At 42.0% G+C, this 25,854-nt stretch overlaps 2 protein-coding genes across 3 annotated transcripts; both read right to left on the bottom strand.

The window, feature by feature from the left end:
* Positions 1-7,839: 7,839 nt before the first annotated feature.
* LOC109150204 lies at positions 7,840-8,421 on the bottom strand. Its single transcript, XM_019298121.1, has one exon. It carries the CDS (start codon positions 8,419-8,421, stop codon positions 7,840-7,842), a length of 582 nt encoding a protein of 193 aa, XP_019153666.1.
* Positions 8,422-21,605: 13,184 nt separating this feature from the next.
* LOC109150244 (E3 ubiquitin-protein ligase RNF6) lies at positions 21,606-25,407 on the bottom strand. 2 transcript variants are annotated; one of them, XM_019298163.1, is made up of 5 exons: positions 24,709-25,407; positions 23,472-23,627; positions 22,568-22,663; positions 22,272-22,427; positions 21,606-21,769 (listed from the first exon to the last, which is right to left on the bottom strand). In XM_019298163.1, exons 1-5 carry the CDS (start codon positions 25,273-25,275, stop codon positions 21,761-21,763), a joined length of 984 nt encoding a protein of 327 aa, XP_019153708.1. In that variant the 5' UTR covers positions 25,276-25,407; the 3' UTR covers positions 21,606-21,760. The 2 variants fall into 2 exon arrangements, with proteins under 2 accessions (XP_019153708.1, XP_019153707.1); XM_019298162.1 differs by having other exon boundaries at positions 21,606-22,022; positions 24,709-25,405.
* Between the last annotated feature and the right edge of the window lie 447 nt (positions 25,408-25,854).

The raw sequence follows: 25,854 nt of genomic DNA, 5'->3' as shown, positions 1-25,854 counted from the left end.
TCCATAGTCGAAACCTCTCAAGCTTCATCTCTCTCAATCTCAATCCAAAAAATACCAAACACATTATGGCTGCCATTGGAGATTCAAGCTCTCAACCGAATGAAGAACATTCTACACAACTCAATCTTGCCAAGCTAGCAGTTGGAATCAAGGCAGGGGGAAGTTTTAACCCTCACGGATTTCTCAAGGAGGCCAAGAACTCCGAACTTGCTCAAAGAATCATCCATGCACTTCAACAAAGCAATCTCATGAGGTTATGTTCTTATCCATACTCAAGATTTTATGATGAAGATGTAGCAGATTTTTATGTGAATGTCAAAGTTGTTGGATGGACCATTGAGTCCACCGTAAATGGAACTCTCATCACCATTGATGAACAAGAGTTACACTCAACTTTTGGACTTCCTATATCTAGTCCAGAACAACCACTGTTGGATTTAGATATACACACATATGATCACACGGAAGTTTGGACAGAAATTCAAAATGAGAATGCTTCTCTCGAACCAAACCTTTCCGGTCAAAAATCTGATTTGAAGTTAGAGTATGAAATGCTAGTCAAAATCATCTACAAATGTGTATTATGCAAACTGAATAGTATGGAGGATATATCACCTGTGAGAATTGGATATTTGCATGCCTTGATGAATGATGTTAGGGGTGACTAGATTAAGCTTATTTTGAGCCGGATTGCACATTTTGTGAAAGGAGCAAAAATAAGAAATGGCAGGTTCAATCACATATTAGGATTCGGGTTACTTATTGGAGAGATTATCAAGAGAAAAGGTTTGCCAATGAGGGCTAGAAAACTATTTGGGAATAACCGAATAATCTTCAAAGACCATGAGGTCTCAATTGAGTCCAATCCCAAAAGAAAAAGAAAACCGAGAGAAATTCCAGCTAGAAAAAAGGCCAGTAGCAGAAATCCTTGGTTTAAACCCTCAACCCACACCCCAACCTCTTGAAAATCCTAACCCTAGTCACGAACCAAACTCAAGCCAAAATCCTAACTCAAGCCAAAATCCTACCACAAGCCAAAATCTCACCATGAGTCACAATCCCACATCAAACTTTAATCCCAACACAAGCCAAAGTAACTTGAACCCCTTTTCCCGAATAGCCGAAATGGAGACAGTGATGAATGAGGAAATATATCAAGTTGATGGACTTGATTTGACATTGGTGAATGAATATCATAGAGTTCTCGATTGGAGAAATTGGAGACTTGGTTCTTATCAAGTGTTGATGACAAGAGGACCGAGTATGCAAGAAGAAGAAACTTTTTCTTTGAATTGGATTCGCAGTTTTGATGTTGGCCATGCAACATTGATTTCTACTGTAAATGGAGCATTTGTGAGTAAATTAAAAGCCAAGTTGGCCGAGACTTTTCATGACAACATAGTCCAAGGCAACATGCCAACTGAAGATGATTTTTTAGTTGACATTGATGAGTTTGTTCAACCTATTGATGTTACAAGAAACGAAGAAGAGGAGAATGTCACACGTGGCGTACATTTGATGGACAGTGGTCTATATGATGTTAGTGTGTTGAATCAAACAGAAATTAGCCAAGAACATCATGCCATGCAAGTCAGCCACCATACGGAGGAAATTCAATCAATTCATGCAGAAAGTATGCAAGGTGACACACACGTGTTACACACGCCGGAAAGAGAAGGGAATTTACTAGAAAATCAAGCACAATCTCACATGCTTGAAGATAATTCTGCTCAAGAAGGAGCAAGGTGCATTCCCGCAACCCAAGAAGAGCAAAACATTGATGGCACAACCTCAAATAAAAGACTGAAAAATCTGGAAAATGTTGTAAGCCTTGTTGACCGAATGGAGAGTATGATTCAAGGTATCTACACTCATGTGGATAATGTTGTCAATACTCAAGGAGGAAAATTCGAAACATCATTTGATGAAAACCGAAGGAGTCAACAACACTTGATTGACACACATTAAGCACTTGAGAGACAAGTTGGTGGATTGAATACAAATGTCAAAGGGCAACTCAATGAGTTCTACATCCAACTATCTCAAATCCTCAAAAATGCTGGAAAAGCAAATGAAGCAATTGTCGTGAATCAAAGTCAAGGGATTCTTAATGTGGTTCATCAACATGAGAAGCAGATTAGTGATGTTCACACAGATCTCATCTCCATCAACACCAAAGTGGGCTTCGAGGTTCATATGAAAACATATCCGAATCTGTTTCATCTCTTTATGAGTCAGTTTATACACTCATTGATTACGCCAAAAGGGGGAAGAGAGATTCAATCATTTGGAAGGCATGCTTGAAATGATTATGACTGCCATGGCTACCAGAAATGTTGGTACAAGCAGTAGTAAAGGAGGAGGAGGCAGATCTGCTGGCAGAAATATTGCTAGAAGGGGAGGATTGGAATATTGGTTCGGTGGTGGTGAGGCTGGCAGTCCAGGTGGATCAAGCAGCACAAATACCACTAACCGTTCATTTCGTGAAAATGTGTGTGCAGGTGGAAATCAAGAACAAATCAACTGGTACAACAAAGCAGCTCTCTATTTGGAATCCACACCAAGAGATGGTAGAGTTGAAATGCCAAGAATAGCAACTTTGAATGACCTACCAAAGGGAATGAAGAAAAGTGGTCCAAGTGACCAAAACTTGTGGGTTACGAATGAGAACTTTAGAAGGATCAAAAGCTATGCTAGAGCTTTGATGATCATGGTTCTTAAAGACTATATCAAAGTCAATGATACCGATTTTCAAAGTGATAGAAGTCTGGAAGAGTGCATCATATGGTATGAAGAAGGAATACTGCCCGGGAACAACATCATTGAAGCATTCAACTATTATGTGATTGGGCAGGTATGCAACAATTATGCCATTAGTGACACTTTCATTGAAGTTCAAAATCATATAAATCATGTGCTTGAAGAAAGGAGAAACAGAATCATCAAGTGATTTGTATGTTTGTCACATTTTGTTTGTTTTTTTTTTTTTTTGAAACATGATGAGGGATTACTCCCGGTTGGACAAGCTAATTGTTGACTCCACGCTGTAAGCACGCTCCATTCTTGTCTTCCCACAGTAGGCCCTGCACTTGCGCTGGCGGAGAACCAATACACCTACTGCCCAAGGTGTGGGCAAGGGCAGAGGCGGCCAGCCAATCCGCCACTCTGTTCTGCTCACGAACAATGCAGCTGTACTCCACCTCCTCAAAGTTCCCACATTCACGAACGCAAGCTCGCACCACATTCGATCCCCTACCCACCATCTGGTACGCCCGCTGCATATCACGTATAGTTCCACTTGAGTCGCTCTCAATAATCAACTTTCGAACCCCGTAAGCTGCCACCATGCGGAGCCCTTCCAAGACTGCCCAGGCTTCTGCTTCCTCCGCCTTGCATGAACCAATGTTGTGAGAGAAACCTTGAAGCCAATGACCCTGGCTATCTCGTAGGACGCCCCCGCAACCAGCCCTTCTAGCGTCGTCTCTGCAACATCCATCAACATTTAACTTGGTCCATCCTGCTCGCGGTTTAACCCAAGCCGGGGCTCTCGCCCCCAGCCCTACACGTACTGTCGTTGGCGTCCATCTGTTTTTGAAAGCCGCTTGCACTTCGCTGCATTGATCACGTATCCACTGGCAGCGAACGGCGAGATTAACACGCTGGCCTTCGAAGACTCTTGCGTTACGCCATCTCCAGCACCACCATAAGACAATCCCAAACGTGGCTTGCCACCCCTCTAGAAACCCCATGCGGCACGTTGCTCTCAAGTTCTCGGCGAGCCACTCAGGCCAGTCTAGCGTCTTGAGCCTGTGCACTGTCGCCACTGTGAGCAACGATTTCCATAGCCCATTAATCTCCGGGCACTCTCTGAAAATATGGAGTAATGATTCCGGGGTACCTGCACAAAGAGAACACGAATTATCAGCTGTAAAATGTCTCTTAAAACGTTCTTCGTTAGTCATCACTTTGCCAAGTTTGACTAGCCACAAAAAATGAACCATTCTACTTGGGATCTTAATTGCCCACAGATTCTTCCAGTCTCGATCGCTCGTCCCTGTGGCTCTCCCCTGGATGGCCTCGTAAGCTGACTTGACTGAGAACACGCCATTCGATGCACCGCTCCAACCCCAGGTATCGACCGCCTCATCATCCTCGACCACTACGTGTGCATTAAGCTTCGCTATCCCTTCGGCCGGTAGGGCGTCATTGAGCAGCTCCCAGTTCCACCCTATTCCATTTATCCAATAGTCTGCGACATATGCATAAAGCTCCGTGAGAGGGAGATGTCTGCAGGCGTGGTCATATAGCCTGTGATCTGTTACCCAGGCATCCAACCAGAACTTCGTGCTCCGACCATTCCGAATAACTCTCGTGATGCCTCGGTCCATGACGTGAGCCGCACATTGAATGCCTCTCCATACATTGGACATCGGCTTCCCCGTCACTGTAGTGCTGCCCTCGGCAGACCATCTATACTTGCTTCTCAAGATCTCGGCCCAGACACTTTCCGGCTCTGTTAACATGCGCCATTTCAGTTTTGCCATGAAAGCCAAGTTAACATCGTGAAGCTTCCTTATCCCTAATCCGCCATCCTGCCGTGCTTGCGTCACTTGCTCCCATTTCACCAGACTCAAGACTCTGGTAGCATCCACGCCTCCCCAGATGAATTTGCGGATGGTCTTCTCAAGCTCCTCGCAAATCCCCTTCGGAATCCACATAGATTGCATGGTGTAGGTTGGCATAGCGCTCAGAACTGCCTTGGCCAACGTCACCCTTCCAGCCAGCGCGAGCGTTTTCGACTTCCACCCATCGAGCTTGGCTTTCACTCTCTCTAGAAGGTCATTAAAAGTTCCACTTGTGATGTGCCCATGAATCGAAGGCACCCCAAGGTAGCGACCCAAGTCATCCGTCTTTGTAATGCCAAGCGCATTGGAGATTTGCTCAGACAAAACCGTGTTTGTATTCCTGGAGAATAGGACCTGCGGCTTTTCAAAGCTAACTTTTTGTCCAGAGGCTCCACAGAAGAGCTCTAGGCATCGTTTGATAACCTCCACTTTATCCATAGTTGCCTCTGAGAATAACACCATATCGTCCGCGAAACAGAGGTGGGACAGCACCGGGCCCGCGGGAGCCAACCGTATACCTTTCCACGTCCCTTTAGTGACCTCTGCCGAAATAATCTGGCAAAGCCTTTCCAGACATAGCACAAACAGTGCCGGGGACATCGCATCGCCTTGCCTGACACCCCGTCCCGGTTTGAAGCTCGGCATACGTGCTCCATTCCAAACAATGGCCATAGAAGGGGTGCGTACGCACTCCATGATTATCCGTACCCATTGTTCAGAAAATCCTGCATCAACAAGAGTCTCAGTCAGAAAATTCCAGGAAAGCCTATCGTAGGCCTTTTCTAGATCAATTTTGATTGCCATTATGCCCGTGTTCCCCTTCTTTGTCCTCATCGTATGCATGACTTCCTGGTAAACAATCACATTGTCCGTGATTTGCCTCCCTGGAACGAAGGAGCTTTGGCAAGGTCCGACGAGCCCTGGAAGAACAAATTTAAGCCTGTTAGTTATGGTCTTTGTAATCATTTTATAAGATACGTTACACAGGCTGATAGGCCTGAACTGCTTGATGGTTTCCGGCATGGGAACTTTGGGAATAAGCACCAGCAGGGTCTCGTTAACTTCTTCGGGAAGTTTGCCTGATTCAAAGGAAGACTTCACCAGCGTGAAAACATCGTCTCCCACCGTGTCCCACATTCGCTGATAGAAACCTGCCTGAAGTCCGTCTGGTCCTGGTGCCTTCATCGGGCTCATATCAAACGTGGCTTCCTTAACCTCGTCCTTCGTGACCTGCCTGTTGAAACGCTGCCAAACATCGGGTGAGAGGATTGGGAAAAGTCCTCGAGGTGCAGCGACGCAGTCCTCCGGCAGGTCGTCCTTGAAAAGGTTATAATAGAACTCCTGGACATGCTGTTTGAGTCTATCCTCCTCGAAAACCCACTCACCCGAGCTCATTTTAAGGCCCCTGATATTATTCCGGCTTCTGCGGACCATTGTCGCCGCGTGGTAAAACTTTGTATTCCGGTCCCCCGAGACAATCCAATTCTCCCGAGATCGTTGGTACCACATCAGCTCCTCCTGGTAGAAGATGTCCTCGAGATCGGCTTTTAATTTCTTCTCAAGTTTCCAGAGACCTCTGTGATAGGAATCCGACATGACTCGTTGTATCCCCCCAATTCTTGATAGCAAAATTCTCTTCTTTCTCGCTATGCTTCCGAACACTTCTCTATTCCAAGTTGCAAGACCTGTCTGGATGGATTTTACGTTTTCAGGCAAGCTCACAGCTGGCTTCCAGGACCGCTTCACCGCGTTACTAAAGTCATCATGAGTAAACCAGGCAGCCTGTAGCCTGAACTGGGCCTCAAAACCCCTTCTGTTCCCCGTATCAGTGCGGATCAAAAGGGGTGCATGATCTGAGCATACTCTCGGGAGGTGCTGGACGGATGCATTCTGGAACCTTTCACGCCAGTCCACTGAACACAAAGCTCGGTCGAGCCGTGCTCCTTTTGCTGTAGAAGTGTCAGACCCTCGCATCCATGTTAAGCGAGGTCCGCTAAACCCCAAATCAATCAAGCCCTCACTGCTAATCCAACTTACAAAATCCGAACTCCTTTGTGATGAGTAAGCTGTGTAATTAAGAGTCTCTGCCTGGCCAGTCACCGCATTAAAGTCCCCAGCTACCATCCAGGCACCAGTTATCCTTCTTTTGACGGCTTGGAGCTCTTCCCATAGTCTTTTCCGTAGATAGTGAACCGGACTTCCATACACAACCGCGAGATGCCAAGGTTCCTCGGTCCCTTCCCGCACCTGTAAAAGAATAAACTGTGGATGAGTGTATATAACATCAATAATTAGAGGGTTATTCCAAAGGATCCAAATCCCCCCGCTAAACCCCACAGCCTCGACCCGAACCCATTCATCAAATCCTAGCTTGGAGCAGATGGTGTTCGCTTGTGAACCTGACACCTTCAGCTCGACCAGGCCAACTAAATTCGGCTTATTAACAGAGATAAGATGTTTTAAGGCGCGGCGGAAATCTCGTCCTCCTGCGCCTTGGCAATTCCAGATGCAGCTAATCATAAAACCTTCAAACAAGAAAAGAAGGAACAGATCAAAAGAGAAAACGACAAGAAAGCATCGCAAACACTCAAATTAAGCCGAGGATACGCCGCCCCCTCGGTCACCCTCCGGGTCGCCGTCATCCTCCATGAATGCATCTCCATCCTCGTCAATGGCGTCCGGGTCATCGCTATGGTGTTCACCACCGTCATCCATCGCCATTGAGGGGCCAGGGGCATTATGCACGGCTGGCTGAATTCGCTCCGTCACAATGTGCTTGCCCCCTTGTGATCCCCGAACGACGACATGCTCGTCTTCCTCCGCCGCCCGACGCGGCCCACCTTTCTGGACAGCCTGCGGTTCCGATGCCTTCTCCTTTCCCTTGGTCACGTTCGCAAGTCTGGCTTCCTTCTGGTTCTCTATCTGTTTCTCATGTACCACTACAGTTGCTCGACGTTGTGATCGACCAGTTGCAGCATGTTAGGTTCCAGATTTATCTCCAGCGCTGGCGGCCACCCCATGGTCCACAATCTGTTTCTCGAGTTGAGTGTTCTCCTCAGTGTCACCCTCCAAGGCAGCCTCTGCCTCTCTACTCATGATTTCTTCCTCCCTCACATCATTCAAAGGTTGAAAGCGCGATTTGTTTTGGCTCGTCCCAGGTCCGTCCCTGCGTTGCCTACCTGGCTCCGACCGCTGTTGACATCGCCGATCCGGCTTAGTAAGTAGTAACCACCATCCATGCTCCGTAAGGTTTTGCCGTTGCTGCTGGCGCCTCAGTATGCTTTGAAACCGCCTCTATCTCCGTTGGTGCTCGGCTCTGCTCTGCCACGGTGGTCCCTCCGTCTTGCTTAATCGTCGGACAGGACTCGGCATTATGGCCATACATCCCGCACTGGAAACACACCAGGTGTAGGCCTTCATACGCGATGAGCCGTCTCCGCCCTTCTAACGTAAACTTTGACAATAGCGGCTTGGTAATGTCCACCTCCACGCAGATCCGGACGAAACGACCTCTGGATGCATGGCTGGTAGCGTGATCAACCCGCACTGGTCTTCCAATTTTAACGCCAATCTTCCTGAGGAATACACCACTGTAGTATTCGATGGGTAGGCACGGGAATCTCACCCAAACTAGGACTTTCTCAGTTTTATCTGCCCAAGGATCAAAGTTAGGCTCCCATTCCTTGACAATCAGGTAGTGATTAAGGATCATCCATGGGCCTTCGAATTTGGCAAAGTTCAGGTCATCCACGGATCCAAATTTGACGAGGAAATAGTCATTGTCGATGGCCACCATTTCGAAGCTCCCCTTAGGTCTCCATAAAGCGCGGAGTTTATGTAACACCCCGTGTTACGACCTTTAATCTTGGATTAATTATTTAATTAATCCCGCTAATAATAATTAAATATGATTAATTAAGTTAAGTTCCCCTTTAATTAATTAATGGGGTCCACCATGAACCGTAGACCCTTGCCTAAATTAGAGGCTTAAGTCTATTAGGAATAAAGATAGTAAACCTTTTACTATTCAGATTGTGATTAGGATCCGCTCTAATTAATATGGACCCTTATCCCTAAATCAAGTCCCTGAATCCTATAAGGAATAGGATTAGTAAACCCATACCATTCAGGCCCTGATTAGGAGTCTTAAATATATAAATAAAGAACTTAGGAGACACCCAGAACCCCCACACGCATAAACGCCCATCACCCCAGGAGAGCTCCAAGAATTCCCTTAGAAGAAATCAAGAAAGCAAGAAAGCTTAAAGAAAGATCCTTCATAGCCAAGGAATTAATTAAGGCTAAGAGGTAACCCATGTCTCAACAAAACCTATTTTCATAGCTATGATTTCCCCTTAGGGTTTCCCCCATATTGTTGTAAATGGCGATTGATGATGATTATTATTGATGTCGATATAATGATTCCATGAGGAATCTTGATAATCTTGATATTGGGAGTTTCTTGATAATTATGGTGTTCTTGGTAATTATATGGAGTTCTTGATGATTATGTGTTGTTATTGATAATTATGTGATGCTCTTGATGTTTATGTGTTATCCTTACCGAATCTTGCAATTAGAAGACGAACCGTATTCTTGATTGATATAAAAGTGATTAGAACCCTAGGTTGTATCGTATGATCTTATTCTGGGATTATCGGGTGGGAATCGCATGTTTGGGTGTTGATTATGATTAGAAAAGCATGTTAGGTTATGTACCGTTCGTTTATCGTATTTGATCCGTTAATTGTCTATGTGTTGTCGTTGATTACGTTGAAAAGTGTCTAAGCATGGTTTCGGGTTCCACAACGGTTCCCGGGACGAAAAGTGGTGAAAAGAGTCAGTGGGGGGTAGGTGGGGGTAGGGGACCCGCCACCTACCCGCGGCGTTCTCGGGCAGCTCCGGCAGCGGGCAGCCGGCGGGCGGGCAGCTGCCCGCCGGGCACCCGCTGCTCGGAACAGTAGCAGCCGGCGGGCAGCCGGCGGGTGGACCCCCCACCCACCGGCTACCCGCTGGAAATTCACCTACCTCGGGCTCCCGGCTTCCCCGTTTGATGTTTCCCCGATCCCCGTGGTGTCCCAACGGACCCCGTTTGTCGTGCCTATGTCTAGTTTGATATTTCGGGTACCGTTCGTAGGTTTATGAGTCTATTATATTGCATGCTAGTTGAATTGGTATCCCGTTGACCTAGGTGGAAGAAGTATGAACCCCTTAGGACTATTCTTAGTATGTGGTGGATCACGCATAGGTTTTGTTATACGCTTTATCCCCCTTCCCAATGTGTAATGTGGGCTGCATGTGCTTGCTATGTGTTATGTGTGCGTGTTGCCCCAATTCGGTTGCGATCGGATTGGTTATCCTGAGCTGCGGTTCAGAAGCCGGCTACAGTCAGATGGGAATTCCTGGCTATAGTCGGATGACGGTATCCTGGGCTGCGGTCCAGAAGCTGGTTGTAGTCAGATGGGAATTCCTGGCTGCAAACAGATGACATTTTCCTGAGCTGCGGTTCAGAAGCTGGCTGTAGTCAGATGGGAATTCCTGGCTACAGTCAGGTAACACACTCCCTTGGGCTGCGGTCCACTATTTGGTTGCGATCAAACATTATGATGAGCTGCGGTTCATCGGTCGGTTGCGATCGACCCCTCCGTGTTGCGATACGGGGCAGGGTGCTGCGGGGCCGTGTCAGAGCTATATGCGCTGACCCTCATGTATGGGCATGCGATTGGTCCTGTGGCGCCAACAAAGTGTGCCATGTGTTGTGATATGGATGAGCTGTGATTATGAGTGTCTTGGAGAAATGTGACTGTGGGATTTATGTTGGGGATTGATTATGATGGGTGGTGATCATTGTTTATGCCTTGCCTTATCTGCCTTATCTATTGCGAACTGCATATGACTGTTATAACTGTTGCTTGTGTCTGGCCTTATCTGTCGAGTCATTCCCGGTTTTAAAAGCTAGAGTTCGTAGGATATATTTTCATGCTCAAAATGGTTTTCGTATATCTATATATATCTCTATATGTATTGTATTTCAACGCGTTGGTGTGGGTTACCAGCATCTTTCGCTGAACAGATATATTTGGCTTTCAGGCACAGAGGATTAGAGCACTGGAGCGCGCTAGAACGGGAGCGTAGAAGTAGTATAGTTTCCCTTTCGGCCTGCGTGCCATGTTATGCATTTATATTTCAGAGGATAGTAGTTAGACAGCCTGTGCACCTGGGTTCTCTAGCCCAGGTGTGGCATAGCACCCCGTACACTTATGTTACGCTTTGGGATTTAATGAGATATTACCTTTATTATTAAGTTTTAAATGTCTTGAAAATCAGGGGTGTTACAGTTTACGCATCAGGAAGGAGTATCCCACCTGCTTTCCCCAGACCTTGATTATTAGAGCCTGCCTCCACGGTGCTCTGATGGCCTCCTTCTCCTTCTTGGTGAGCCTTATAGTCGGGCATAGAGGATCATCCGATTCCTCATTCAGATCCTCGTCGGAAGAGCAGTCATCACTGCTCATGTCCTCCAGGGTGACGTCGTAGTTTGTGATCGCGTTCCCAGCCACCGCATCGCGGAATGACAAAGGTGGCAGATCGCATCTTGGTTGATCCGGCTGGGTTCCACGTTCACCCATCTTATCCAGAGGTGTCTCCAATACCACATCTACAGCCTTCTGAGCAGCAATCACCACCCCACCGGCGTCGCGCTTGGACTTTTTAGTGCTCCGTTCGAGAAGATCCTGATCTTCCGACGAACGTTGGTTCGGTGGTTTTTCGAGAGCGTTTTCCATGATGTTGATTTTTGCTGTCACATTTTGTTTGTTTGGTCCACGAACTTGAACTCATGATCATGGAACAATTTGAAATGATTCGAATTATCTGTTTATGATGTTATTAAGTTTTCCTTTTTATCTATTGATATTTTATTTGTCTTGAAAGGTAATAATTTTTAGCTTAGATTGTATCAAATCGCATAAATTAGAAAATTACAAAATTTCGTTATCATTAAGTCCAAAAATGCGAATAGGAACTTAGTTGCTAGAGTCAAAATCAATTGTTAAACTCGTCTTGGCTATGTCAAAAATTAATAAAATCTTTTGAAAAATAATTGTTTTTAAAGACAAGCCAAATGACTGAGTATAGGTTTTGGCGTCATCAAAAAGGGGGAAAATTGATAGGAATATTTTTGTAAGTTTTGATGAGCCAAATGTACTTTAGATCCCCTTAGTTTTTAGGTCTTTTAGTATACGCATCATAAATCAGAATATCGAGTCAAAAGGAATCTACCATAGGAAGAACAAAATAAATTTGGGAAATTAATTTTGGTCCTACGAGTATTCATCCGAGAAAGAAGCATAAAGGAATGGCGTTGCAAGAAATGACCGGATGAGCCTAATGGCGAAATGGTAGAAGTCCTTACTTAAAACGATTATGCCTGAGATTGATTCCCTCAAAAGACTTATTTTTTACAAGTCAAGAATTCGGACAAGCACAATGTTCCAAGGAGCACGATGCGGACAAACACAATGTTCCCAGGAGCACGATGCGGAGGAGCACAATGTCTTAAAGGAGCACAATGTTCTAAAGGAGCACAATATGACCAAATCAGAAAAGCACAATGTTCAAGTCAAACTAGCAAGAAGTGTCCAAGTCAAAGGAGCACAATGTGGCAAAGAAGAAAGATGTTCAGAAAATGTATAAATTCGAAGGAATTTATTTTGGATCAGCCCACATGCCACAAGAATCCAAAATTGCCTGAAGATATTTGATCAGAACGGAAAAATATTTATGAAGACATGAATATAAAAACTTATCCTAGAAATAAATTCTATCAGATGAATTTATTTCAAAGATTCGTTGGATATTCAAATTGACAACAAAAAATAATATTTTAAGAAACAACTTGAAAATCAAGTTGTGATAAAATATTATTTTGTCAGGCAAGTTGACAATTAAATCAAAATTGAAGATCTAATATTGTCAACAATATCAGGCTATGAAGATTCAAATTTCAAATATCAAATTATCCCACTCCAACGGATATATTTGATTGCCTATAAAAAGCCATGAAGACTTGAAGACAAGCAGAGACAGAGGTGAATACACACGGATAAACAAGTGCAAAATTCGAAAAGTGCAAGTGCTCACATATTCATTAGAGACTTAGTCTGAATAGTCTCAAAACTAGTTGGAGAGAGAGATACAATTACCTTTGTATTTGTAATTGTAAAAAGAGTATAGCTGTGTGCAAAATACTCTAGTGAGTGTAGCTGTGTGCAAAACACTCGTAGTTGCTAAGTGTAGCTGTGTGCAAGACACTTAGTTGGCGTTGAGTATAGCTGTGTGCGAAATACTAGGAGTTGAGTGTAGCTATGTGCGAGACACTCGGAGTTGGGTGTAGCTGTGTGCAAGACATCCGGAAGAAGTGCTTGTGTAGCGCTTATTTACTATTGTAACTGTGTGTGGAAAATAGTGAATTACTCCTAGAAGTAAATGGAGTAAAGTGGACTAGGAAGATTACGCCACTTCCGGACCACTATAAATTGCCTCTCTCATTTACATACCGCACTTACATAATCTGCTCTATCTATCTATCTTATCCGACTAACCCGTTTACTATTCACAGTTATCTTAATCATCCGGGTTTAGTTTGTTTTTACGTATACATGTGACTCAAACTTCTCGAGCTTAAATATTGAATCATTCTAAGCAAGTTTGACGTGTTGCATGTAACGTTCGTCACACGATCGACGTGACACGATATTTATTTACAATCTTGAATAATATTGTTAAATATTGAGTGAACCATCTCCTTTATTTATTCAAGATATCTCTGTCACTTTACATATCATCTGTACCCATCTTACATGCACATTTAAATTATTGGTTGGGCATAACTCTTTACATACTATTATTCTGCTGTGCAGTTCAAACTTACTTACTCTATTTACTTGTTACTTAGAGTTGGAGTTACCAAAGAGTTATTTATTTGTAAAAAGCTTGAAAGTCTATTCACCCCCCCCCCCCCCTCTAGACTTTCACCACCCTATCGGGACCAACAATATCCGTTTCTGGATATGCACCGGATCGGGAACGCCCCGGCCACCGTGGGGATGCCTTCAGGGGCTTCTGCATCCGGGCAAGGACACTCCGCCTGCGAAGCCTGGTCGCCCGGTCAGGTTCAGGAGCAGCGCACGGTCGGGGACACACCGCCCCGCATAGCCTGGTCATCCATCTGAATCCCGCAGGGTATTCAGCCGGAGACACGCCGGCCACCGAGGCTGGTCGCCCAATCGAGTCTCATCCTGAAGCCCACCTGAGGACGCACTGACTGCTGAGGCTGGTTGCCAGAGGATCATGAACAACAGCCGTCGTAGGATGCCTTGCACGATGGCTGGGAGGGGCCCTGGGGATCCTCCACCTACTAAGAACCAAGCCATGCCTTGACCAGGCCGCCTTGCCAGGCCTTCCCGGCCGGCTATTTTGGGGTATCTATCAGTATCAATTCCCTGTGGGGTCGATCCTTGCTTTGCACGCTAAATTACAATTAACTCGTGCACTTGCGATGACATATTAAAATTGTCCGTTATCCAAAAGTCGTAGAAGTATCAAAGATAATTTAAGTACTAAGTGGCAAACCATTATCAAAACAATATATCAACGATAATTTAAGTATAAACTTACATGGCAATCTCTAAATCTGGAATTTAGTATTATAGTGTTGGTGACCTCCCTTTTCATCCACCTGCAATAGGTAATTCAATAACAAATTATACCTTAGTAAATAGATATGCAAGTATTATGGAGTTTCAAGCTATTAAAAAAAAAAATTCTTGTCATTTCTTTCTTTTCGTTTTTTCCTGGTTTCACTTCTACTTCGGTAAACAACTCTCTTAACTAAACTTTAATCGTTCATTAACGATTTTATCCCTACTTGCACTTATTTCCATTCTTCAAATCTCTTGTTTGTTAATTCATAACATTCAAGTCTAAGCTTTTCTCTAAGATAATTCTCAATTAACTTCTAAGTTCCCAAAATTTTAAACTAGCACATCTTCCCACAACTTGTAACAAATTTTCTCAAGCATACACATCCCATTAAGCATTCATGCAAGAATCAACACACTCATTCTAAGTTAGAGTGTTACCTTTCTCGAGATTGCGGCCTCCAGCCTGAGTCTGTCCCATGACCATGATCCTCCCTGGTCCAACTCCTCCGGTACGGCAGCCTCTCCCTGTAGATATATAGTATACTGCAGCCTCTACTCGCTGATCCTCTGGGCATCCTACCACGTCAAACAACTTGTCAAACATGCGGATCCAACTCTCAAGAACTTCCGGATCCTCCTAACCCAAGTAACACGGTGGATTACGTCCTGTGATCTTCCTAGACACATCACCACCACTGTTATTCCCATTGAGTACGGCAGCTCATATGGTCTGAGTCAACTGGGTGAGCTGGCGCAGACTCTCGGTCAAGTCTGTAGATGACGACGCTCCAGGTCCTGAAGAGAGAGGAGATTCCTCTCTAACTGTTCGCGGCGGCATCGCGAAACCCTGTGAACATGACCAGAATAGATCATTCTTGTTAGCACGACTAAAATTTAGCTGATTCTAACTTCTCTAATCTTAAGACAAAGCTCGCAACCAACAAAGCACACAAAGCAAACAAAGGCATCTCTTCTCATCTACTTTAACAACTTAACAAGAACAACTTCTCTTCTAAGCTTTAACTTTCAAAGTCTCAACTTCTAGCTTTTCACTTTCAACATTGGAACTCTTGGTTTTTCTCTTTCAACTTCTCATTTTTAACTTCTCTACTTAACTTTCAAAGATAAGCAAAAGCACTTTAAACACATTGATAAAGCACATAAACAGATAGGCAAACGCAAGGGAACTCACAACCTCACCGCGTTCCTAACTGGTACTTAGTTTTTCTCTTAACTCTGATTTTCATCCTTAGTCACTGAACTTAGAGTCTTTCTTATCTCAATTTTCATAACCTAGGGCTCTTTCCCTATTCTTGTCCTTCCTAGGATTTCACTTAATGTTCTCTTCATATCTTGTCTTTCTTAAGACTTCAACTTAAAGGTCTTTCCTTAACTTGTCCTTCCTAGGACTTTTATTTAGAGTTTCTATACTCAATCTTAAGGGTCAAACATCCTAAGTCTCCCGCGGTTCGTACCGCTCTGATACCAATTTGTAACACCCCACTTTTCTATCTCTTAATCACAACTCTAATCCAAACATTAACATAAACTAAGCAGCGGAATTATTAACTAAAGATAACTATTGGGAATGTCATCGCCACAACCACCACTCCGTGGTGATCGCACAGGCTAAGGGGTAAAACTAGAAATAACATAAATATCTAACTCCCATAAGAAATTCTGAAAAACATAAGGGGGAAAAAGTCACCCCACAAATCTACATCATCATCAAAAACAAAATAATAATAATAATAATAATAATAATAATAATAATAATAATAATAATAATAATAATAATAATAATAATAATAATAATAATAATAATAATAATAATAATAATAATAATAATAAAGAGTCTAAATCCGTAAACAAAGTCATCATCATAACTAGAGTTTAGACATCTCAAACTACGAGACTAATCTAACTTGATCTCTTCTCACTGCTGGGCCCACCTGAAAGGGGTTTTGCAAGCAACACATAGACAAATAAGAAAACACCCGCCTTAGCACGAAGCTAAGTATAACTACACTCAACCCTGTAAAGTACTATAGAATATACTTTGAAAAACATTTGAATTCTCTTGAATACAACAAACTCATCTCATATACATCTTTAGATCCATCAAATACTTTCTAGATGCTTGCAACCTATAATATCAACTGGCATGCTTATATACATATAAGACTGAACACTTAGATACTTCAACATATAAACACTTCAATTACATTAACAAGCAACTCATGTTCACAGGTAGGATCATGATAATAAACCATATAACAGGTATTCTTATGCTCTCACATTCTCATCACATAAACTTGATATACAAGGCTTCAAATATAACAAAATAATCATGCTCGATGAACAATCTTAAATCAACATTCTCATTATGTAATCTCATGCAATATTCTACTCAAATGCAATCTCGTGCAATTCCATAAACATACTAATATGCAATCTCGTGCAATTCTATAAACATACTTTTATGCAATCTCGTGCAATACAATAATCATACTCACATGCAATCTCGTGCAATACTATAATCATACTCATATGCAATCTCGTGCAATACTATAATCATACTCATATGCAATCTCGTGCAATACTATAATCATGCTCATATGCAATCTCGTGCAATTTTATAAACATATATATACTCGTATACACTCGTAAAAATAGAGTACTTTCTGTGGAGGACTCATTCTTTCTGTCTTTCTTACTTTTGAGTCTCTCTTGACTCGCTTTCTTTCTCTTGAGTCTCTCTTGACTCTCTTTCTTCTTTTGAGTCTCTCCTGACTCTCTTTCTTTCTCTTGAGTCTCTCTTGACTCGCTTTCTTTCTTTTGACTCTCTCATGACTCACATTCTTTTCTTTTCGCTCGTAGACGGCTCAGGGTTTCACCGAAGCGTGAATTGCCCCATCGGGAACGGCGTAAATCCAACCCAATATCTCCTACCGTCTACGGAACCAATCTCGTGGTTCACGCGCTGTGGAATCAGGTATCGAACTTTTAGTGTGCACACCCCCTGACCAGGATTCTAAGCCTGGCGGGCAGTTTCCAACCTCGTAACGTGGGAATACGCCGCGTTACATATACTGGGTCCGCAATGTCCATAAATATCTCCCGAGAGGATATAGTCCAACCAGTATCCTCCAAAACCTCACCAATATAGATAATACATAGATATATCTCTCATGCATCAATCTCATGCATGCAACAACTCTACTACTTCTCAATGCATCAAAGAATGATATGCCACATGCTTATGGTTTTAGAAAATATTACTTGGGCTCACGTTGGCCCCTTATGCATTTTTGAAATATGCCATATGCGAGATGCCAAATACTCTATAACATGCTTCTAAACCATGTATAAAATAACATGAAGTACTCAAGAATAAAACATCATGCTCGGTTTGCAACATAGTAAATTCTATACATTTCTAACAACAAAATATGCTTTGAATGTCATTAATCAAATATCCTAATCTAGTCATGCTTCCATAATAAATCATATTCTCAAAGGATCATGCTTCTCTACTCAACAAAAAATATCAACAGATCACATTGTCAAACACTTCTTATACACAGTGAACTTAGCCAAAATTATACTGTGTAGCAAATCCTTCTCAATTCCTTCATAACTTACTCATTTTTTATCTAAATTCCACGAAATCAAAGCCAAAACGTGCGTCGAGACGATCCCGAAGAGCCGAGCCACAAGGGCCCATAACACTCGGCCCGAAATGACACGTAGCTGAGCCACAAGGGTCCGACCACTGCACAGAATCTCCTCAAATCAATACTTAGGGGCCTGGGCTGGGACTCCTCAAGAGCCGCCCCATATGCCTCGTTACTCCATTGGGTCTAGGCGGTGACCCTCCTCTAGGGCCGTGCCCTAGACCCGTGTGACCACGGATCTAGCCGGCGGCCCTCCTGATGGGCCGCGGCTAGGGCCGCTGGTCTGATCTGGTGCACACTATTTGTGCACCAGATGGCATTTTCATCTGCAATCTCAACCCAAACAAGTCCAAAACATTCTCAACAACTCAAAGACAAATACTAGATCACTTTCAAGCATAAACACAACAAAATTCCATAATTTATACTCATTTCTACTCAATAAAGAGGCTTCACAGAGCCAAATCTAAGAGGGAGTCCATGGGGTTATACCTCTTGTTGTCTCTTCTTCTTACTTGGATTCCTTCTTCATCCCAACTCAACCACTACCCCCTTCACCACCTAAATGACTCAAACAAGCCAAACAATAACACTTAAGAGGAGGAACTCAAAGATAGAAGCTAAAGAGAGGAAACTAGAAGAACAAGGATGGAAATGAACCAAAAACTCACTGTGTTTCTTCTTTCTCTCCTGATGAGCTCTTAGGTGGGTAGACAAAGAATGTAATCAGGAGAAAAGTTGGCTTTCTATTGCTTATATATGGGTTCAAAACCCTAGAAGGATACTCAATGATTGGTGGAGGGCAAAATGGTAATTTGGTGGTAGGTCTAGAAAAGATCAGACAAGGAGAATGTCTCTTTGGTCCACCTTGCAACATGAACCATAGACTAGAAATGCTATTTTAAACACTTTGGGGTGGAAAATGAATTTTCTCAAAAGGCTATTTAGATGAACACTTGTTTAAAGCCTTTTTGAATTCTCCCGGTTTCACTCAGATTGAATTCTCGATTTAAAACTTGATACGCGAAGTACCCGAAAATTTAGAAATCTCTCATAAAATAAGTTTTGGTGTCGAATTAATATAAAATGTGACAAAAATAATTTATTCAAACACCAATTGATCGCAAAAATTTTTAATAGAGTGAAAATGACTATTTTGGAATTTCTTAATATCGGATTTATGAAATAAAATTTTGGGTTGTTACACTCTATCCCCCTTAAAAGAAGTTTCGTCCCGAAACTTAGAAGAAACGAATGGATCAAGTTCTCGAAGAAAAGGGTGATGTAACCAAAAGGTTGAAATTTTTTTGTTGGAACACTTTGGAAAGATTTAGGAATCTCTGAGTTCCTGTTTAACTTATCTAAAGTCTAAACAACTACACAAACGTATCTATAACTGAATTGAAAACTTAACTAATTACCTTGATCAAAGCCTCCCGATGAATCACCTCGCAAATTCTCTTCTATTGTTGTTATGTGTTTTGATTTAGAAACACAATTTAAACTCTAGAAGTTTACAATTCCAATACTAAAAATATACAATTTATACGTCGTTTAAGACCAGGGTCAACATTGCAAGGCAGACCCTGGTCCATGGTATAACAACTCAAACGAGCAGGCTTGGACCAACCTGTCATTAGTCAGCTTATTTTTTTGTCTTGGTCGGTCCAACCCGATTATATTTTGGACCGGGCTTGGCCCGTTTTAGAAAATTAAAATTAAACTTCGGCTCAGTCTATAGCCCATAAAATAAAAAATATAAAAATATAAAAAATTATATATCAATTCATTTAAATTATGTTTCTTTTTTCTAAATTTTACAAGTTTACATATTTATTTTAAACTATTTAACTTAAGAATTATTACAAAAATTGAAGAAATCAATATTAATTATGAATGTTGCATTGTTGCACTATATAAATGTTACTTTTGAATAAATACTTATATATTTTACTTAAATGTTATTGTTGCATTGTTGCATTATATAAATAATAGATAGATTATAGAGTAATAGAGAGTTAGAGACTAGAGTCCTTTTAAGTGTTCAATGCATTGTTAATTGTGTTAATATATATTTATTATTATTAGTCTTTTCTATGCGTGATGCGCAAAATTAAAACATATGATCAATATTTATATTTTAAAAAGTAATTAACAAATTTTTACTAATTAAAATCTAAATGAAATCAAATTTATTTATTATATTAATTCAATGTATAATGTCTACATATATTATTATCATTAAAGAATATAAGAAAGATATGGTGGATACATGTGCATGGTAAAAGTAATAGAAAATATAACGTAAGTTATAACGGTAAGTGTATTTTTGTTCAAAAACTTGTATAGTACAACTCTAAAAGCACAATGTACAAAATGGTTAGCACTAAAAAAATAGACATAAATTAAAGATATAACTTTGACTGAGACTTATTATGTTTGTAGATTTTATCTTTGAAAAATTGTATGGGCCAACGGGTTGGATCGGGCCGGCTTGGTCCATTGATCAAAAATTAATGTTTGACTTTGTCCATAGTATAAAACGAGCTAGCCCTAGTTCGCTAATTATAACAAATTGATCGGCCCGATCCAAATGGGCCAAACTTGTACTGGACTCCGAACTAACCCGTTCGTTTGACACTTGTAGTTGTAGGCAAAGACTCAATTAAGTTGTAGGCTGTATGATATTAAAAATATAAATTTGAATAAAAATTTATATATTTAAATATAAAAACCAAACACTCATACTAGTTTGATTTGACCAATCAAACAAACTAAACTTTGGGTGATAAGTTATTTTCCAAACACCCCCACAGGGTCACGTGTTTGTTCAATGTTCAGTCTTCACACACGGACTCAAAAACAAACCTTACTTACTATCCTGTTAAAGATTAATTCTTGCCCTGAAACACAAGAAAAACAAGGCTAATATTGTAATGCATGTTTGAATGGTTTCTAAAATACAAATATTCATAACTGTAAGAATGTGAACATGAGTCACAGAACCTGGTCTTCATATTCTTGCAAAATATCCCCAGAAAATTTTATGGCTAGTTTGCAGCCAGAGCTAGTTTGGCATCACAGACTAGGACAAATTGAAAATGGACCAGAAAACTCAACACCACCACCCTTCTACTCTTTTTGCACGTTTTGGATCCTAAAACCTGGAAACCATTAGCAGCCATTAAGGAATCTACAATGTATGGCCACAAATGCCTTGCCATGTACATCCTTAACGAGTTAACACCAATTAGGGTCCTCCGAGTATAGTGACACCGTCACGTTTAGTCTTAACTTTCAAGTTACACCACTCCGGTCCTTCAATTTTCAAATTAACCACCCATGGTCTTTTAACTTATAAATTTTTAACCAACTCTGGTTCTAACTTTGCCTTTACTTAAACTAACAAAAGAACCATGACTGGTTAAAATTGAAAATTGAAGGAACATCAGTAATTAAATTGAAAGTTTAGGGTGCCACTATATTCGAAAGATCCTATCTTGTATTAACTCTTTCATCAACTGTCAAGCTCAATACAGCATACTACTACTACTGTACTACATTTTTTGTTGGTAGAGCAAAGAAACGACAAGACATCAGAATAGAGAGCATCTTCCAAATGTAAAGTCACACATGAGGCATAATACATGTGAAATCAAAATTTATCTTTAAGAAAAAAAATTGCAAAAATCATTTGGATCCAGAATCTTAAGCTGATATGGTATATTCCCATGAACCAAAAGGTCAACAATTTTCATTTTATCTGTAGAGATCAGAATGCTATATCGAATGAAGTGATAAATCTTGCTTACAATGACAACGGGAACTGTACAGAAACAAAAGCAGCAACCAGATGGAGGAATGCTTATCAGATTTCGGCAGAGTTAGACACGACTGGCTGTGGATTTACAAATCGGGCAGGCGTTTTTGTGCAGAAGCCACTGTTTTATGCAATGAATGTGGTAGAAGTGTCCGCACACCAGCTTGCCCATCTCATCATCGCTTTCGTATTCCTCCTATACTCAGAGACGGGAAGTGTTAGGATCAAGCGTTTACCACTTATAGAGCCGCAACTTTATTTCCTTATAGACCGTCATCACATCTTTGAGACATTGGGTGCTGGACTTGGCCCTCTACCAGCCTCCGTCCAACAATCCCCCAGTCACCAGGTGCTAGACTTGACCTTTACTGGCTTCCGCCCAACAGGGAGAATGATACAGTTAAAACAATGAAATCCAAGCGGAGTTGGGGAAACGAGAACCAACCTGACAAACACTGCACTTTCTTTCGGTTTCTGCTAGGAAATGTGATGACAATTTGGCTGAGAGGGGCAGTTTAGTTTTTCGCACATATCGATCAATCTCATCTTCTCTCAATCCGGTGCTTACATGTCCAATTCTATCACCAAGCTCCAGCAGTTCCTGTTCACATCACGAAGTGAGTTTATCCTTGAATTGTTATCATATGAAGATAGGACTCTGTGTCTCAGAAATCCTTAAAAGCACCAAGTATATTATAATAGTAAATGAGCGTCGATGAGGGAATTGGCGATTTGGCATACCTCGTATGACATGTGATCAACATCAAGTCTCCAATCCCGGTATCGATCAGACCCTTCGGATCCTCCTTCCATTAAACGGCTTTGCAGCATTACAACCTACAATCACTCACCAAAATTATTACCAATGGTCTCTGTGTAAACTGATATTATATATAAATTAGCTCAGCATATATGTTTAGATTATTATTCAGTTTGCATTTTCTAGATTCATGTATTTCATTTGATACATTTGTCCTTTTGGTTTTTCTTCCGACAAAGGCAAAAGTTGTTCTCAAGAGAATTTTGAGACAATAGTTCTAAACCTTAGATATAGTTGACATTAATAAGAGTAAACATCATAATGATCTATTGACTGGGCAATACCCTCAAGGATTCATGATTCATGGTTGTAAAAGACGTGTTGGGTATTTATCAAAATACCAAGGTTATTATATTAACAGAACAGTTAAAAAACACAGATAAAAAATAAGTGTCAGGATCAAGCGCTTACCACTATACCAACCCCTCCCAGCACCAACCCGTGATCTAGCTTTGATACCACTTATTAAGATCAAGCGCTTACCACTAGGCCAAAAATTATAGCTAGTAGCGAAGGCGCAACTTTATTTCCTTATACCGCCACACATTTTCAAGACGTTGGGTGTAGGACTTGCCTTTAGTCCTTTACTGGCCTCCGCCCAACAATCCCCCAGCCACCCAATGCTAGACTTGCCTTTACCAGCCTCTACCCAACAATACAGTAACCCTAAATAGAATCAACTAAACCTAGTACCAAACAATGTGGTTGCATGGCTACAAGCTATTTCAGTTTTGAAGCGGTCACTCTGTCGGTCCAAGTATCTTGAAACAACACTAAGCACTTTATGACTATACAAACAAAGAACACCATAATGTGTAAACAAACCTCTGCAAGTCCTTCAGGGAAACCATATCGAGAATAACGATGATGCCTAGATCCCAAAACATCCATTCGGGACCTTGTCATTCCTGAGGCAGTGTCGGAATCAAGAAAGGGGTTGTCTTCAGGGATCACCATTCTCCTCAGAGTACATGCAGATCTCTGTCAAAAAAAAATAAGAAAACCTCTAAGTCTGTTTAAGCAGGAGGCAAGTAAGAGAATCAAATTTTGTAGAATTGTCCAATTTCACTATACAGGATTAAGAAGGACCACTACTTAAGAGACAGAACATCAATTGAATGGAACAAAACAAGTGTGTACAGCATGTAACACTACAATCCTATCAATCTGAGGCTACTGTATTTTTTTTTCGACCAAACAAATAAACATTTATATAAGGCATTAAACCTACTGCCCAAAATTATACACAACCATACATTACATTACATCTAAAACAAAAACCTATGGTAATGATTAATAAAAACTCAACTCATGGAAAAGAACATCTCTCTCTTTCCCTATCTAAATACCTGTTAGGGTCAGGCTTGCAGACCACAATCCCCTAACCATATGGCGTTGGACTTGGTCCTTTACCGACCTCACCCAACAATTCCGCTAGTCACATGGGACTAAATTTGGCCCTTACCGACCTCCGCCCAACAATTTCACTAGCCACATGGGACTAGATTTGGCCCTTACCGACCTCCGCCCAACAGTCCTCTAGCCACATAGTGTTGTCGGACTTCACCTTATCGGCCTCCGCCCTATGACCAACAATCACCTATCCACATGGTGCTAAACTTGACCCACAGCCACCGCCATTCTGCTAGTCACATGGCCCTTACCGGCCTCCATCCTCCGCCCAACAATTCCCTAGCCACACCTGGTGTCCTTGGCCTTTATCAGCCTCCATCCTTTGCCTAACAATCTCTCGGGAATCGAACCCTCACATGACTCTGATACCATTTGTTACCGCTATGTCAAAGCTATAACAGACAAATGGAGGCCCTGGTGATAGACTTGACCTTTACCGATTTCCACCAAACAATTCCCTAGCCATATGGCGATGGACATGACCCTTATCGGACTCCGCCCAACAATATCATACTGGCCAACTGAATAGCATATTTGAAAGTTGAAACAACATAGTCCACCCACTAAGCTAGGAAATCCAGTATTAACATACAATAAAAATTAGCACCTAGAAGAGATAAAAGAGATGCCAATAGAAAACAAATAATACCTCACGGGGTCTGACAGTATCACCGTCGACCTTTCCTCTCCTAGACGCAGTCCTTCTAGAAACGACACAACCAACAGAGGCCGCATCAGTGGCGAACCCAATCCCAGGACCACACCAAACATCAGAGGAAGCAGCCGGAGGATTACTGAGGATATTAACGTTGTTACCGCCAACGTCTCCGGCGGCCGAAACCGAATTGAGGGCCTTCTTCTTGCTCCTTAGCTTCTTCTTCTTCACTCTCCTGCTGGAGTCCCAGTCCGCTGAGGACCGAATCACGGCGGGCACCGACACCTGAGACGAGGCAGTGCAGCCCAGTCCTCTGAACGTTGTAAAGTTCTTCTTTTTCGGGGTGAGGGTGATAGGCGGGTCATGGGTGGGGCTGGCGGGGGAGAAGGGTGCAAGAAGAAGCGCAGAAATGGTGGATTTGGAGCGGCTGGAAGAGATAAGATGAGGATTTGGATCTGCTTCTGCAATGGGTTGGCTATGGTTTTGGCTTCTTGGGGTTGTGTATCTGCTTTGGTTATGCTCTGCTCCCACTCTGGAGCTGTCTGAAACCACCACAGGCATGGCTGTAATAGTGATGAATGAAGAGGACGTAGAAGAGAGAGAGAGAGAGAAGTGTCAGTGGGAAATGGAAATGGAAATGGAAGATGAAAGGTTAGGCGAAGGGGGAGGGGGACATGAAGCACTGAAACAACGTTAGCGAAAGGAATATATTGTGGTGAAGAGGGAGAGTCAACGACAATTTTCCCTTTTCTTTAATTTTATTTAAGGAGTAAAATGTAAGATTGTTTTTATATTTTTATTTTTTGTCACACAAAAATTAATATGGTTGAAAGTTGAAACTCATCAAAATGACAGCTAGAAATGCTCTTCTTTTTGAAAAAAAAAAAAAAAAAACAATCGTGTAGTATATATATTCTATACTTTTCAAACATTTTCAGCTCAAAAAATTTATGTCTTTACCGTCAAAATTTGATCTTGTGATCACCCATTTGAAATGATAACAAAGATGTCATCACATAATAGTTGGCACAAGAAAAGCTTCTTACTCCCACTATTGCAAAAACTGGCCTAGACGCAAAGCGTCCCTAGATCGTGGCGATTTCACCCCTAGGCGCCCGCCTAGCGCCTAATTTGGCCGAC

Source organism: Ipomoea nil, unplaced genomic scaffold, assembly GCF_001879475.1.
Source record: "Ipomoea nil cultivar Tokyo-kokei standard unplaced genomic scaffold, Asagao_1.1 scaffold2219, whole genome shotgun sequence".
Lineage (NCBI taxonomy): Eukaryota > Viridiplantae > Streptophyta > Magnoliopsida > Solanales > Convolvulaceae > Ipomoea > Ipomoea nil.
The sequence above is the reverse complement of the archived record's forward strand: the minus strand, read 5'-3'. Positions and strand labels throughout refer to the sequence as shown.

Coding starts and splice junctions, on each gene's coding strand:
- LOC109150204 (XM_019298121.1), bottom strand. CDS start 8,421: ATGGTGGCCATCGACAATGACTATTTCCTCGTCAAATTTGGATCCGTG.
- LOC109150244 (XM_019298162.1), bottom strand. CDS start 25,275: ATGCCTGTGGTGGTTTCAGACAGCTCCAGAGTGGGAGCAGAGCATAAC. Junction 22,664..23,471: donor TCCCTGAAGGACTTGCAGAG/GTTTGTTTACAC, acceptor GAGTGATTGTAG/GTTGTAATGCTGCAAAGCCG. Junction 22,023..22,271: donor GAAAGTGCAGTGTTTGTCAG/GTTGGTTCTCGT, acceptor CTCTGAGTATAG/GAGGAATACGAAAGCGATGA.